A 16,484-nucleotide genomic window follows, 5' to 3' on the forward strand; every position below is an offset into this window, starting at 1 on the left:
ACAACCTAATTTTAAAACAGTATAAATTTAGTCTGCCCCAAACAACATCTTCTTTTAACTTATTTTACACACACACACACACACAGAGAGAGAGAGAGAGAGAGAGAGAGAGAGAGAGAGAGAGACTACAGTTTAAGATAATTTGCTATTGTCTCTCTTTATTAGCCAAAACAACCCTTTAAAACGCTATTTTGAAACATAATAAGAAACTTGTAGGAATGAAACCTAAAAAAAGAGACAGTATCTTAGAAGTTTTGAAGAAAATTAACCATATTTGTGGGGAGTTTGCTATAATACATGTTTGTCATAACTTTTTATTATAAAAAGTTTGAGTAGTGATAACATTTTGAGACATTACTTTCTTTTAAAATGTATCCTTTCATCAACAGCTTGTGTTTGAAAATGGTATAAAATACGATTAAAATGGTTAATACTGAGTATGAGAGGGAAATTTTCTAGTGTGTATATATTAAATAATTCTCTATTTTATTGTTAAAACTATTTTGATGATTTCCTGTGGTGATAGTTTTGCCTTATTTTTTTTAATAAAATCTGATACTTTAAAAATATTCAATAACCACTTTTAAGTGTCAGTGTTAATACTAAAGTGTGAAGACACAAGAGCAAAACACATCCAACTCATTACAGATGTTCCCTGGCTCTCAACAGTTCAGACTAAAGATTTTCCAGCTGTATTATGATACACTTTGGAGAAATGATACTTCACAGTTTGAACTTGGATCTTTTCTTTGACTACTACTATATAGTCTGTACTCTCTGGAAATGCTAAGACATTATTGTTAGCAATGTGAACTATGCTAAACTATGGTGTCTGATAGGGAAGGTGTATTATGTATATTTCCAGTTTATGACATTTTCAACTTCCAAGGGTTTTATCTGGCCATTACCCACGATAAGTTGAGAATCACTTTACTTACAGTCTTATGGAAAGGATAGATTACTAAATGAAACAGAGCTATGAATAAGTTGTGATGAGAGCTCAGAAAAGTAAAACCATGGAGAGATTCCTAACATAAAACTTATGGGCATAACCTGCGTGAGATGAATAAAGAAATATCTTAAATATGAAATATTTTAAATATGAAAGCAAAAGATAATTTGAAGCATAACAAGTACTATTCTGAGTTAAAATTTTAAGGTTCACAGTGTTGTCATTTACTGTAATTAGAAACAAAAGAGAGAAACAGTTTATTTTAGCAATTTGACTTTGGAAATTCAGATTTGTTGACTGAGTCCCATGGAATGTATCGAATGAAATAGCTTAGGGGATGTTGAAATGAGATTTATTTATTTAGAAAGGATCTGGTTTGGAGATGAAATTATAATGCTTTAGCATATAAGAATGAAATTACATGCAGAATAAAGTGTAAAATGAGAGCTCTTGAGAGCTAAGGAAAAATACTATGGATGAGCAATGAAATTGAGCCCCTCCAACCAAAAACAAAATAAAAAAAACAAAGACAGAAGAATCAAGAAATAGAGATAGGAGAAAACACATGGTAATGCCATAGGAATCAAAGAAATGAAAAGGGGTATTTCAGAAAGTAATGGAGATAAGTATGCGCATTGAATATATTAACCATATAGCCATCTTTGACTTTAGTAACTTCAAGAATCAATGAGATGCAAATAAAATTATAGAAAATTTAAGAGTTACTTGGACTGATGTACAGTGAAATGAGAATTAAAAAAAGACCACTTTAAACAAATTTGGCTGTTTGCTGGTGCAAATCAAAGGAAGCCATTTTATTTATTTTTTTTAACATAAAACAGCATTTTCCATTACAGTTGGAAGAAGTATTAGAGAGGGCAAGGATAAAGATAAAAGACTGGAAACATAAACAAAGTGATCAAATGATCAAAAGAGAGCACTTGGAGTAAGCTGGAAACATCTCAAGTGGCAATTCTCAAGTGATAACTCTGAGATATCAAGATTAAGAGAATATGTGCATTAACAACTCTTTATACCAGAGGTGGGTCATTTCTTCCATTGCATCCTGCAGAAAAGAGGTAAGGATGAGGAAATTGATGAGCAAGTATGATTCAGGTGACATGACAGAAAATTTGAGGGGTTCTTTTACGAGAACTACACAGTATGAGGTGAATAAGTTAAATGAAAAAACAGATGGGTTGTGATAACAAGCAAGTAGAGGAGGCTTAAAATAGATTGTATAAGGAGAGGAAGGAAGAAATGTTACTAGGTAACATTGAAATCAAATTGAGATTAGGGACCAAGAATTTGCATCAAACTAATACTATTTTCTTCTCCGACATCATTTAATATCACAATATTTCACAGTATTGTACAGCTAGAGAAGTAGATATTTAGATTGATATATGGCTTGCATTTCATCATATTCAGGCTGAATGAATAAAAACAATGAAATTTTTAAAAAGAATAATTTAAACAATGGATAATAACATCTAGGTTGACCAAAAAGCTGAAACAGGTAGTTTCTGTTCTCATTTTCACTTGACTGGGCTTCAAAAGTATGAATTGTCTAAACATTAGAAAATTTTTATTGCACTGTAGAACCAACTGGGTATGTTATATAGTCTTATCTGAAAGACAAAGATCAAAATCATATATTATAAGGGAAAGAATGTTAAGTCTAAAATCCTAAATCCTTGATAATGTACACTTACTAACAAAAAAAATCACTGGCAAACTCTGAAAGTGAAATTTCCTGGGCAAGAGGAACTAAATGGTGAAGAGGTTTATGTAGAAAGAGGTTGCTCAGAAAGAGTATGTTGCCATAGGGATATAGATCATTGGAAAGTCACTTGCATGAGTGAGGCCCCTAGGATCAGATCTCAATAGTTCAATCAATGAAAAAACAATTTAAAAAGCTATGCTTAAGGAAACTGTCTGAGAAATTTGACCATGGAAGGAAAATAATAAAAGGGAGTGGTTTTAGATTATATGTATTTTCAAGGCTGGACAGACTTAGCACTCCAGGTTGTTAAAGATTGAAATTAACTATTATGTGCATACACTAGATGTAAAATATTCTAGCTATTCACCAAATTTATCAAGATGTCCACCAATGAATACAGCCAATAAAGACCTTTAGTTGATGTTAAATTAATGCTCAACTATGACAGCTCATGTTTACTAATTTGTAATTTACCCTGACAATGTTTTTCTTTCATTTCATTTTTGGAATGAATGCCTAAAATTCATATAGCAGTATAAATGACTAAATTACATTCAAACAAGATAAATTCAGGACTTTTAATGCTGATATCTAATGCTTCAAATAAATGGTTTGAAGCAATTGGTTTTCAACTTGTGATTCATGACCACTATGGAGATCACATATCAAATATCCTATATATTAGATATTTACATTATGCTTTGTTACAGTAGCAAAATTAAAGTTATGAAGCAGCAACAATATTTTATAGTTGTGGGTTCACTACAAAATGAGGAACTATATTAAAGGGTTGCTGCATTAGGAAGATTGAAAACTACTGTTTAAGTCTTCATCCTTTGTGTCTGGCTTTTATTTATGAATGAAAAATAGGACAATTCATCGTAAATTTATGAAAATAAGTTATTTTAGTGCAGCTCAAGTATATAACTAAAGGGAATTTCATTTTCTTCTTAAAGAAAAGTAGACTATTTTTGGAAAAAACAATGGATAGTTGCCTTATTGGAAAATAATTTCTGTTTTCGTGCTCCCATCTTAATTTTGTTTCTCCTTTAACACAGTGGGAGAACTGAGAGAGATGAAACCATTGGACTTAGAAAATATCTATTTGTGGACACTTAAGTTCTTTGTATTTAGGTTTTTATTTGAAAAGTAGGAGTGATGCCTGCTTTCTAAAATTTTAAGGCTTTTATGACATAATATGTATACAAATATCAAACACATTTTTCTTCTTGATTTTTCATCTTTGAATGCAATCACCTTTGTTTATAGAATTGTACTTTTCCATTTTTCAAATTCCTATAATCCCTGAAACTTATAGCTAACTATTAAGTTAGATCAGAGTAAACAGCAACCACAAAGTTAGTGACTTTGGTAAATGGTTTTATCAGCTAATGTAAAGAAATGTGCTCCGAGAGTAACTTTGAAGGATGAGAGTGAAAGGACATCATCTTATAGTGGTAACAGGATTTATCTTTATTGGGAAGGCCTCTATTTTTCTATTACATTAAATTATTGGAGATATTTGTGAAGGAGGGAGATAGACAAACATTAGGTTGATGGAGGTGAATGTTTTGTCATCTGTACTGTCCTTGCAATGAAAGAGTGACATCTCAGAAGTTTTTTTCACAAACCCTTGCATCATCAACAATTCCTTAAAAGTAATAAAAGTCATGATTAGTTTTGTTATTTGGAGTCATTTAGATGAATATATAAATAGTAAAAATATATAGTCATCCTCTTTCAAATATTTTAATGAAATATTTAATATATGGCTGATTATAGTGATCTCTAGCTCAATGTCAGCTGCCTTGAATGCTTTTTTTAAAAAATGTAACATCGGAGTATAAATTATAAATAAAAATATAAATTTGGTGTTACTTAATTTGGGTGTGGTAGTCATCATTTCACAGGCTTACAGGATGCTTGCTGAGACTTTGAGGCCAGCTTGAACTACATGGTGAAACCCTATCTAAAGATTAAAAAGCAAAGAAAAAAGAAATAAACACAGTGGAAGATGAAGTAAAACATTTTATTCTCAAACTCTGCTTATCGTCTGTACCATATGCACTGTCCTATTGTTCTAAATTGCCATTTAATTTACCTACATCTCTACTGCAGAACTAAAGTATCAAATATCTTTTGTTTTTCTTTTTTTTTCTTTTTTGTGGTCCTGAGGATCAAATACAGGACCTTGTGCAACCTAGACAAATAGTCTCCCTTTAATATATATCCCTAGCCCTTAAATTCTTTGAGACATTTTATTATGTAGACTAGGTTGAACTCAAACTTGTGATCCTCCTGCTTCAGCCTTCTGAGTGTTAGACTTAAGGCATGCATCATGATGTCATATTCCAAGTATGGTTTAAATTGGGTAATATTTCAATCTATCCATGTCTTTAATACTTTTGTATGTTGACAAAATAACAGACTGGCTTATTAAGACAATATACATTTAATGCTAATGATATACTAGATGTTGTCAGTTGTGTTCATCATTCAAATTGATCACTCATATTGCTATTTGTAGCATTTAAATGCTATATAATTAGGGAAAATCTAGTTATTGGTAAAGGGAAAGCAGCCAACTGGCTGGTGGCCAAGAAGGTCTGAGCTGATATGGAAGGGTATATTTATGACAGGAACTGCCCAGGGATAAAGAAAGTTCTGAGATGGGAATGACAGGAATTTAAATAAGAAAGGGTAAATGGATGTCCCAGGAGAAAATAGAGGAAGAGGGAATAATATGGGCTATTTTCTTTTTTTCTGAGTCTGACAGACAAGTGAATGCTAGGTTTTTTAAGGGTTAGACTCCCATTTACTGTTTCTTCTTCATTTTGTCCTTTTTTTTCCCAAAAAGAAGTAACTTATGAGTTGCTTTATTTTTAGAAAATATACCACAGAATCCCCAAAGAGCACAGGTTAAGGCGAGATTTCAAATTTTGAGAACTTTTTCCACCCTGTGCCCTTTACTTCCTCATGTATCGAACTGCTTGTTATGTTTCCCAGATATTTCACTGTTTTACCCCAAGTCATATTTTTTTTCCAGATTGTACTGCACATTTACAGTCAGACCAACTTTGAGGCAGGATGAATTCTAGAAGGACACGACGTCGAACATCTGGTCATAGGGTCAACTCTAACCTAAGCCTGTGTTGTTGCCTTCCATTGTTTAAATGTCATCAGCGTTCCAAGAATAAGGTAAGAATATCTAGAAATATAGTATTGAGTTTTGTTAGGGTACGAATGAATGGCAGAAGAGTGGAGAATGTAGAATTTCTGAGTGTCATTACTGTGTGCAAAGAGCAGTATGATGTTTGTGAATTTTTCTAAAGAATTTATACACGTTCAGTCAGTTCTGCATTTTCAGAGTTGGGGGTTGGGGAAATGGGTTAAGATTGGGATTCCAAACAACTTTGACAAGCTGATGTGGGTAAAAATAAACATGACAAAGTCTATTAAAGGAAAACTCAAATCCAGAGGAATACCAGATTACAGAAACGAGTACAAGATAGTCCTGAACTGGGTATGTATAAATATAGCATATAATTGTATAGACCCCATGAGAACTATAGGTCAAACATGTCATAGTGTCCTATGTTCCAAACAGTTAATGGAGGGGCCGGGATGTAACCTCGACATACTTCTCTCTGTTTAAGTTTTTATTGTGACTTTAATAGGAAGTAATGTGTTCAATTTCAACATCTATGATCTATAGATGTAAGACATGGTGTATTTGGGCAAGGTGCAGGAAAAGCAAGACAAAATAATTCCTTTCAAATTCTTAGAACACTTTTTTAAAAAAAATGTCCTTCTAAAAGAAAACTAAAAGACCAGAAGGGTTAGCTTAATTATGTATCTTCAAATAGTTGGAGAGATACTATGTAAGGGTAGAAGGAATAGATTGTACACCCCATAAACATTTCCATACAAATCAGCCCTGAGATGACTAATACAGTTAGAATTTTGTTTTGCCATAGCATAGTTCTCACTTCAAAATACTAAACAGTTAGCATTATTTGAAATATATATGAAAAATTTCCCCTTTGAGGTTTGTCAGAATAAAGCAAAAAGCTACCTTATGAAATGATTTTAGTACAGATTGGTCATATAGCAAATTGGACAGTCTATTAATAGATTTTTAGAAAGCCTTTTGTGAAATAAAGTTCATTCACCAGTTCAAGGGGAAAAAATTGGATTCCTAAACATCCATTTTGTTTCTCATTATAATTTTGATAGCATTTGCCCTTGGGTGTTTTTAAACAGCTTCATAGACTTTAAGATTTCCCAGACCTCTTTTACATTTGTAAATATTTAACACCAACCTCCTCCCACCCCCTGGTTTCCAGTGTGCCTACACATTTTTCATTTGTTTATCCTAACTTCCAAGGCTGTGTTCTAGCAAAATAACAATATGTGAAAATATTTCTAGTTAATCATCACCTTTCTGTTTTGTCAGATTGTTTTCGTTCTTACTCAGATTTCTACCTACATAAACTTTCTCTGCATGCAAAGCAGATGTTTATGACAATTGGTTGAAGTAAATTAGGCTGTTAATCTGTTCTAATTTCTTACTCTATATAGGCATAAATTCTTTAAGCATTTATTTTAAGAGAAAAAAACAGAAATTGGAGAAAAGTGGCCATTTTTAGTGTGCTATTAACTCACTGAGTGCACATGATTGAAAGCTGTGGTAGGCATGCTGAAGTGATGTTTATTTTTCTTTCTCCAATTTCATCATAGATATGTCTAAATGTACCAAGGTTGCATGACCAAGCAACTGGTAATTTCAGGCAATTAGCTACTTGTTTGGGCTTAAAGATAATCAACATTCATTTTTGACTTTTTTTCAGTAAAATGTTCAGTTGAAATTTCACTCAATTACTTACTTCACACAAAGTGAAGTGGAGAATTGAAGCAATTATCTACATGATTCAAACAAAAAGATGACCTCTTTGACCTCAATTATAGTACCTGTATATTTTACGCAAACTGTGAGTTTTGCTTGAAAACTGCAAAAATGTTAGTGCTAAATATTTACAAATGCAACATTTATTCAGAAAACTGCTTAAATCTTCTCCTGTGGTTTATGTGGTCTGAATCTTAACTGAAACTAGTGATAACTAATGAAATGAGAGATTCATTGATATTTAAAAAGAAATATATTGTTTGAAAATAACTATGAATTTAAAATTTTGTTATGAACTTATTAAGAAAGAGGGAAACATGACAGATTCAAGATGCCTCCTATTCACTGTTAAAAATTTTTGTACAGGTTTCGATAATGAAAATGGGACTCTAAAATTAGCATTTCAGGTAGAAGCCAGACAAACAATGGGGAGCATACTAATAAGCAGCCACAAACAGGGGTGGTTGAATAATTATATGGCCCCTTCCACAGTACAAGCATGCATTTTATTCCATCATCAGTTAATTGAAACTATGAACAGAAACAAAGCAACAGTATTCTTTCATAGGTAAAAGTGGTTTAAAGCAATAGAAATTGAAACATAATTAATTTTTTATCATTACTTAGAAAATCACAAATCCAAGAAGGCAAATTGACCCTGATAATGTGATGACGGCAGAAGTTACAGAGTCAGTGACCTTTGAATTTTAAAATAGAAGGTGTATTTAAGCCACAAGAAACAGACCATATGGCCACATGTGAGCAGACAAACCAATAACAAAATGGATATTGATTGGAATAACTAAGCATTTATAAAATACCCTTCATCACCAAATTCATCCCCCTCAAAGTAATGGTAGGCATTATCTTTTGTACTTCTAAAAAGTGCTCTACATAGTACATATAATTACTTAAATAAGTCTAGAAATTGAAAAAATGAAAGCTAACAAGAGACCAAAGTCAAACAGAATATGTTACATACAAGTATCTCAGAAGCTACATCATTGTGCTACTTGCCTATGAGAAAGGGGGTATTGGGGAGTTTCATCAAAAGAATTATTAATTAACAGATGCTACCATTTTAAAATAAATTTATTGTTTTATGACAGTTTAATTTGAAATCTGATTTGGCTCATTTGCATTGGGAAAATATTTTAAAATTTTGGGTTTAACTTTGCATGGTTATAGACAAAATATGAAAATCCAAAAATATCGTCCATGATACATGTAATTACATCAATATTTTCATTTATAAGGTAGTAAAGAAAATAAACATGGGTATAGACTTGTAATCAATAAAAGTACATGCATGATAAAAAGAATACTCTTCGATTTGATTTGATTAAAGTTATTTGGAGAGGAACTAGTATATTTCATCATGATGCATGGATAGACACATGTAATGACAACAAAGGGTAGACACAGGTTGTAATTATTTTAGATTTATTTTTATGTGCATGAGTGTCTGCCTGCATGTATATATATTCACCTAATCTGTTTCTGGTGTCTGTGGTATCCAGTAAAGGACTTCAGATCTCCTGAAACAGAAATTATAAAAGACTGTGCATCACTCTGTGGGTATTGCAAAGCAAACTTGGGTCCCCTGTAGGAGCAACAAATGTTCTTAATTGTCAATCCATCACTTCAGCCCTGAGCCTTGTGATTTTATAGCTTATACTTCACTTGGGAAGTTAAATAATAGTCAAATGATTCCACAATAAATATATACATACAGACTAAAGTGTTAGGGAAAAAATATGTAAAACAAAAGGAACAAAAAGGCAGATAATTCTACCTAGTTTGTCAAATATGAAGACTTAAAAAGGAATGCAAGTTGAAATAGCCTACTACAGAAACATAGGAGTTATTAAGAGTGGATATAGAATGAAAGAATAAAATACAGGAATGAGGGTATTGTTGGAATAATACAAAACAACAAAGAATATTACCAAAAGATGATGCTAGAATGGGATTCAGAGACCAGTTTCTATAAGAACTTGTATGCTTCTGAATTTAGACTTGCTCTTGAGTGTGAAATTTTGTTTATTTTTTTAAAGCTAGGCGGTAACATGACCATCTATATCCAACAGAATGTAAGTATTAGGAAAGTTATCTTACCCTTATTTCAAAACGCAATCTAAACTTTCAATTCTAAAATACCTTCTTTGATATTCCTATATCCTGCCAAGAATAATTCATTCTCCATACTGACAACATATAGTCTGTTTTCTTTGAGTATTACTAATACATGAATGAGTCTCTCATCTATATGTGATAATAAACTTATGCAAGTTAGGAAATATCTTAGTTTCCTTTGTAACGAATCTGCAGAAATAAGACATCTTTGAGAAACCAGAGAGATTAAAAGAGAAAGATGTTCGCAAAACTGGAAGCTAGATTCAAAACTTAGGTCAAGAAAGAAAGTCAAGAGGTCCACATGGAAGCGTTCAAAATAGTCTGGGTGAGAAATAATGAATGAATAAGCTGGCAGCAATTCAAAGAAGAATAGAGATCAAACAGTCAAGAAATTAAACTCACTTGTGAATTTCCCTTTTTGTCAATAGCCACTAATATATCCTATGGAGCTCTTGTCCCTTTCCCCTTCTCTCAGGGACCATGTATGTCTCTCTTAGCATCACCCTTGTATTCTAGTTTCTTTGGTGGTGTGGATTGTAGGCTTGTGATCCTTTGCTCTATGTCTCAAAACCATATATGAGTGAGTACATACTATGTGTGTCTTTTTTATGACTGGGCTACTTCACTCAGGATAATTTCTTCTTGTTGCATCCATTTGCCTGTAAATTTCAAGATTTCATTGTTTTGTTTTGGTGTTCGTTCTACTGAGGAGTACTCCATTGTGTAAATGTATCACACTTTCTCCATCCATTCAGCTGAGGAGCATATAAGTTGCTTCCAGGTTCTGGCTATTACAAATAATGGTGCTATGAACATAGCTGAGCAAATATCCTTGTGTGAATGGGCATCTTGTGGGTATATGCCTAAGAGTGGAATTGCTGGATCTTGTGGTTAGACTGATTCCCATTTTCCTGAGAAACCACCATACTGATTTCCAAAGTGGTATATGAGTTTGTACTCCCACCAAAAATAGAGGAGTTTCCCCTTTGTCCACATCTCTCCATCATAAACTTCCCATTCATAAACTTAGCCATTCTGACAGGTGTAAGAGTTGTTTTTATTTGAATTTTCTTGATGGCTAAGGATGTTGAGCAATTTCTTAAGTGTATTTCAGCCATTTTAGATTCCATGAACAAATTGGGAACACAGGGTGTGGGGGAGGTAGAAGAAAGAGGAAGGGAAAAGAGGAGTGAGGAGGAGAACTTGAAGGATCAGGAAGATTGAGTCGGGGGAAATATAGAGGAGAGCAAGAAAAGAGTAACCTTAGTAACGGGAGCCATTATAGGTTTAAAGAGAAATCTGGCACTAGAGAAATGTCCAGAGACCTACAAGGATGACCCCAACTAAGAATCTAAGCAATAGTGGAGAGGCTTCCTTAAATACCCTTCCCCTATAGTGAGATTGATGACTACCTTAAATGCTATCATAGAACCTTCATCAAGTAGCTGTTGGAAGCATAAGCCGTGTAAGCAGAGATCCACAGCTAGAATCCAGTTGTAGAGAGGAAGGAGTGATGAGCAAAGGGGTCAAGACCATGCCTGGGAAACCCACAGAAATAGCTGATCTGAGCAAGTGAGAGCTCATGGACCCCAGTCTGACACCCAAGGAACCAGCATTGGACTGAACCCAGCCCCTTGAACATGGGTGTCAGTTGGGGGCGGGGGTTGGGCAGTCTATGAGGCCTCTGGCAGTGGAACCAGTATTTATCCCTAGTGCATGAATGGGCTTTTGGAGCCCATTCCCTGTGCAGGGTACCCTCTCAGCCTAGATATAGGGTGGAGGGCCTAGGTCTTGCCCCAACTAATGTGATAGACTTTGATGATCCCCCCATGTAAGGTCTCACTCTCTCTAGGGAGTTGATAGGGTTGGGATGAGTGGGCGGTAGGGAGCATGGGAGGATGGGAGGGAGAGGGAACTGGGATTAATAATTAAAACAAAATGTTTCTAATTGAAATAAAAATTTTCTATGGGTTAGAGACCAATAAAAATGCTGAAGATATATAATACAGCAAGGCAGGTACTGTTTCTTTCTCAAAGTAGTTGGGAATGGTGTTACTTGTTGGTGCTAAACACTGATTATATGATTGCTGCAACTTGAAGTCAAGTTCTAATGTGAGTTATTTGTGTTAGTCATTGTTGATAAGTGGTACAAATGTAAAACACAGGGTACCTTCCAAGTGCTTAGCTAATCTAGATAAAAGGAAATAGCTAGGAAATATATTCAAAGTAAAAGTTATTCAAAGGAAAAGAATAAGAACAGGCACCCATATATGAGAAAGAATTAACTGAACAAATTCTGAGAATGTAGAAAAATGGTGATATGGATAAAAAATATTGAGTTTAAAACACTGAAAACTGAGGATAAAGTTATATACTAAGCCTAATAGACCATTTAAAGAATTTGGGTTTTGTTATTGAAATATTGAAGATCAACTGAATTAAAACAAAACAAAAAACTACAGATAATTTGGCTTCATTTGCACAGAACTGACAATTTGAAAAATATATGTGAAAGTTGAGAAAGATGGAGGAATTAATGACAACAACATTTCTAGTGCAAAGGACCATTATAAAGATGATGGCATTATCAGAATCGAGCACAAAAGGTCAATAGTAAAATCCTAGTAATGGTGAAATGGGTTAACTTACTTTGTGACACATTGAATTAAGGTGAATGAGACATTTCTTTGATGCTTAGCAGACATTCAGAAAACAGTAGCCTTACTGGGAGTACTGACAAGGATCATTGTTAGAAAATGAGACAGTGGAAGTTGTAGGGGTAGATAACACATGGTACAATACAAAGAAAGTGTGTGTGTGTGTGTGTGTGTGTGTGTGTGTGTGTGTGTGTGTGTGTGTGTGAGGGGGGACAGACAGAAAGGAAAATAATGCCCATGTTTGGGAGATTTTTGGAGAGTCATCATTAAAGACAGGATGGGTCAGAAAGTTAGCATGAAGATGAAGGATTTACTGAGCTAGACACTAAGATAAAATATATACAATAAAATATAAACTGTTTTTAGTCTTGCAGCTACAGTTTGAAATGGATTACTATGCTGTTGCTACATGTTTTGTTTTATTTTATATTTTGAGATGAGTTCTTACTTATGCACAGGGTGGCTATGTACTAATATCTGAAGATTTGGAGTAGAGGCCTCTAATGACAGAGAACATGTGATTTTAGTTTTTCTGGGTCTAGGTTACCTCACACAGTATGACAATTTCTAGTTATTTCCATTTACCCTGCAAAGTTCATGATTTTATTTTTCTGTACAACTAAATAGCATTCCACCATGTATATGCACTTCATTTTAATTACCCATTCAAGTCAAAAGACATTTAGGTTGTGTGTATTTCCTAGAAATTACAAATAGAGCAGCAAGAACATGCTGTTTTATTTTTGAGAGAAAGTCTCACTTTGTAACCTAAGCTGGCTTTCAATTCACAAGCCTCCTGTCAGCCTCCCAAATGTTATGATCACAGATTTACATCGCTTTTACCCACCTTCATCTACCTTCATGTATGTATGTATGTATGTATGTATGTATGTATGTATGTATGTATATGTGTGTGTATCTGTGACAGAGTCTCATGTAGCCAAGGCTTGCCTTGAATTCACTTATATAGATGATGCTGGCCATTGAACTCCTGATACTTTTATCTTTGCCTTCCAAGTACTGTGATAATGGGAGTGCCCTACTACTCCTGGTTCTTTCTGTATTTGTAACCTCCTTTACACATATTTTCATTATAAACTTTATTAAAGAATTATGGCACATATATTCCTTTATTTCTCTCCCACCAATTTGTTTCTTTTTGTTGTAAGTGTTTTTATTTTTGAACAGTTTTGGGATTATACATAATGGTTATCATCAATAATATATATCCTCCACATAATGTTCTCTTTTTATTTTATGTTTTATGATTTTATATACAATTAGTGAGTTCCATTATGGCATTCTTTCTCATATATATATATATATATATATATGTATATATGACATTGTTTTTGCCCAAATTTGATCATTATCTTCCCATTTTCCCCTTCTCCCCTCTCCCTGGTTTCCTTTTTCCCATGAATAGTTTTCTTTCTACATTCACTAAATATCTATGTGGATGTATATAGCCATATATGCATATATGAATTGAGAATCTTCATATGAGAAAAAATACAAAATAGCTATCTTCCCTCTGTCATTTCCTTTTATTCCTCCCTTCCTCCCTGTTGCTTTCTTCATTCTTCCTCCTGTTAGGTGCTCCTAGGATGGCTCCTTTCTACTTTCATGTCGTGTGTGTGTGTGTGTGTGTGTGTGTGTGTGCATATAACAGACAACATGTTCCTTATCTGACATGGCTTTTTTTGTGAAAAAGGTCCTTGCAACTGGCATAGTTTCACTTTTTATGACTGAATAACACTCCATTGAATATGGATAGTATATTTTATGCATTCATTAATTGACAGGTATATTGGTTCTGTATTTCAGTGAATATTTATATTAATATGGTACATTTGTAACAAGTGATATCAATGCATAGCTGCTAAGTACAGGTAATGGTTTCTTCAGATCTTAGTTTTTAGGGGATTTTTTTTCTCCTGTTGTTGATCCAGATTCTCATCTAGGATTATCAACTTCTAGGTCTTAGATTATTTATCAACATGTATTCCTTGGTCCTGTTGCTTTGCTGACAGCAATGTCTGGCAAAATAGATTAAGTAATAAGAAGGAGTGCAAAGGGCCTAATGGATCTTTGATCAAGATAGGCGATAAGGGATAGTGCTTGCTCAGGAAATACTAGTGGAATGCATAGGATTAATGCATATATGTAAAATGTTATCAAATATCAATACTTAAGGAAGAGTTGCCAAAGATAGCTTTTATCTCACTTGATATAGCCATAGAGCAGACTTTCGACTTCATCTACTTAGAAATTATATATTTCATATTTTAGCATTTATGATTAAATTCCCTATTATATTATTAGATGTTCAAAGTGACAATGAATGTCAATTAGGATAATAATCCATTAAAACAGAAAATTTAATAATTAATGGCTGAATACTTCCTTGAATTTTTGTCATCCGATATTCCTTGCAAGGCTTTTTCACAGCCCCTCCCTCTCTTCCTTCCTTCCCTTCTTCATATTCTTCCTCTGCCTTTTTCTTTCTTGCTCCATCTCTCTCTTCCCCACATCCTAGGCTCTGAGCATGTTAGATTCTAAGAATACTGCACTGCATACCCAGGCTGATACCCTATACTTTCCCCCCACAGAATAGATATGAACAATACAAGGTCTTGTACACACATGAGTGCTAGGAATTTCCTGTGCATTAGGTCTTAGGCTGATCAATAAAGATAAATGGCAAGAAAGGAAAGTAAACGGATACAGTATAAGATTTAACAAACATATCTTCTTTTGACTTGTGGCTTCTATGGGAAGAACAGATGATTCTGGATCAATTTCTTTTATAGACTAATAATGCTGACATCAGTTTATAGCCAAATATTGCTAAGGACTTTCCTTAATATACTCTGTCAGCCTTTGGAAATAATAGTTCCATCACATCCCCTCATCACAAATATGGCATAGGAACTAAAGCAATCTGAAGATTCTGAGAGGTAAAATTCAGAGCAGGGAAGATAAATACAGGATTTGGAGTTGTCAATTTTGGTGTGATCAATTTGGATCATGCCAAGCTCTTTGCAGCAATGCATTTTTGGCCTAATTTCATAACTTGGGATAAATGTAGGAAAGTACCAGAAATATGGAATAACTTTTATTTTATATTCTTTGTGTAAACTATACTTGTCCATTTTTTTTAGTTCTTGGGCAGACTAAAGCAAGAAACAATCATGAATAGTTTATCCAGAAATAAATATTCATACCAATATTGAAAAAAGAAAACTTGCCAGAGTCTATATTGGTGATGATACACAGTCCATTTCTATAATGGTTATAAAGTCAGTTTGATTAAATATTATCTGGCATTTCAATTTTTATCTCGGGAAATAAGACAGCATTATTTATCATGATGAATGGATATTCGTAAAGCAAGATACTTATTCAAGTTAAGAAGATGCACCGTGTATAATAGACCTAATTCTACTTTACCTATTATACATTGAAGTAAAAATACAGATTATTTTAGAAATTCAATCAGAAGAACAAAAGTAATCTGCTTTTAAAATTGGAGGCATATTAGCTTCTATGCTAGATGGAGATCATCTAATCTAAACAGAGTCTCATGCCTCTAGTAAGTGCTTGAGTGTTGGTTCTAATCAAATTGAGATCAATAGTGCACTGTTCCCTTTCTATACAACACACTAAATAAATGTATGACAGTAATTCAGGTCTGAGTAAATAGCCATATTAGAGGAAGACAATTAGGACTGATAAGTATCATTATTTGAGATGTTAACATGAATACAAACACTGAACAGATACATTTTGAAGGCTCCCTCACCTATCTAGCCATTCGTGTATGGTTTATAAAATAGCAAAGCGCTCGAATCTGCCTGAATAAGAATGAGAGAGACTTGGTATTTAGGAAGGAAAAATGTGGGTGAGTAAATGGATGAGCCTGTCGACTGCCTATAACAGATGGTAGTCAGGGGTGAGCTTATGTGGCCTAATACTCTGAAGACCCCTGCTTATTTGCTGATAATAGGCTTAATTTTTACACCATAAATGTGTTGTATTAAGGGTTATAGGCTCCTGGTGCTTAGTGATGCCACTCTAAGTGATTTACCAGAGATAATATATTAG

The 16,484-nt window shown here is 33.7% G+C and overlaps 1 protein-coding gene across 1 annotated transcript in view; it reads left to right on the plus strand.

Annotated features, from left to right (window-relative positions):
- Positions 1-5,735: 5,735 nt before the first annotated feature.
- Rps6ka6 (ribosomal protein S6 kinase A6) overlaps positions 5,736-16,484 on the plus strand; it is a 102,702-nt gene continuing 91,953 nt past the window's right edge. The window contains exon 1 of the mRNA XM_051190672.1: positions 5,736-5,876. Coding sequence (XP_051046629.1) covers positions 5,766-5,876 — 111 coding nt within the window. The 5' untranslated portion in view covers positions 5,736-5,765. The remainder of the gene's footprint in view (positions 5,877-16,484) is intronic.

This window comes from Phodopus roborovskii, unplaced genomic scaffold (assembly GCF_943737965.1).
Source record: "Phodopus roborovskii unplaced genomic scaffold, PHOROB, whole genome shotgun sequence".
Lineage (NCBI taxonomy): Eukaryota > Metazoa > Chordata > Mammalia > Rodentia > Cricetidae > Phodopus > Phodopus roborovskii.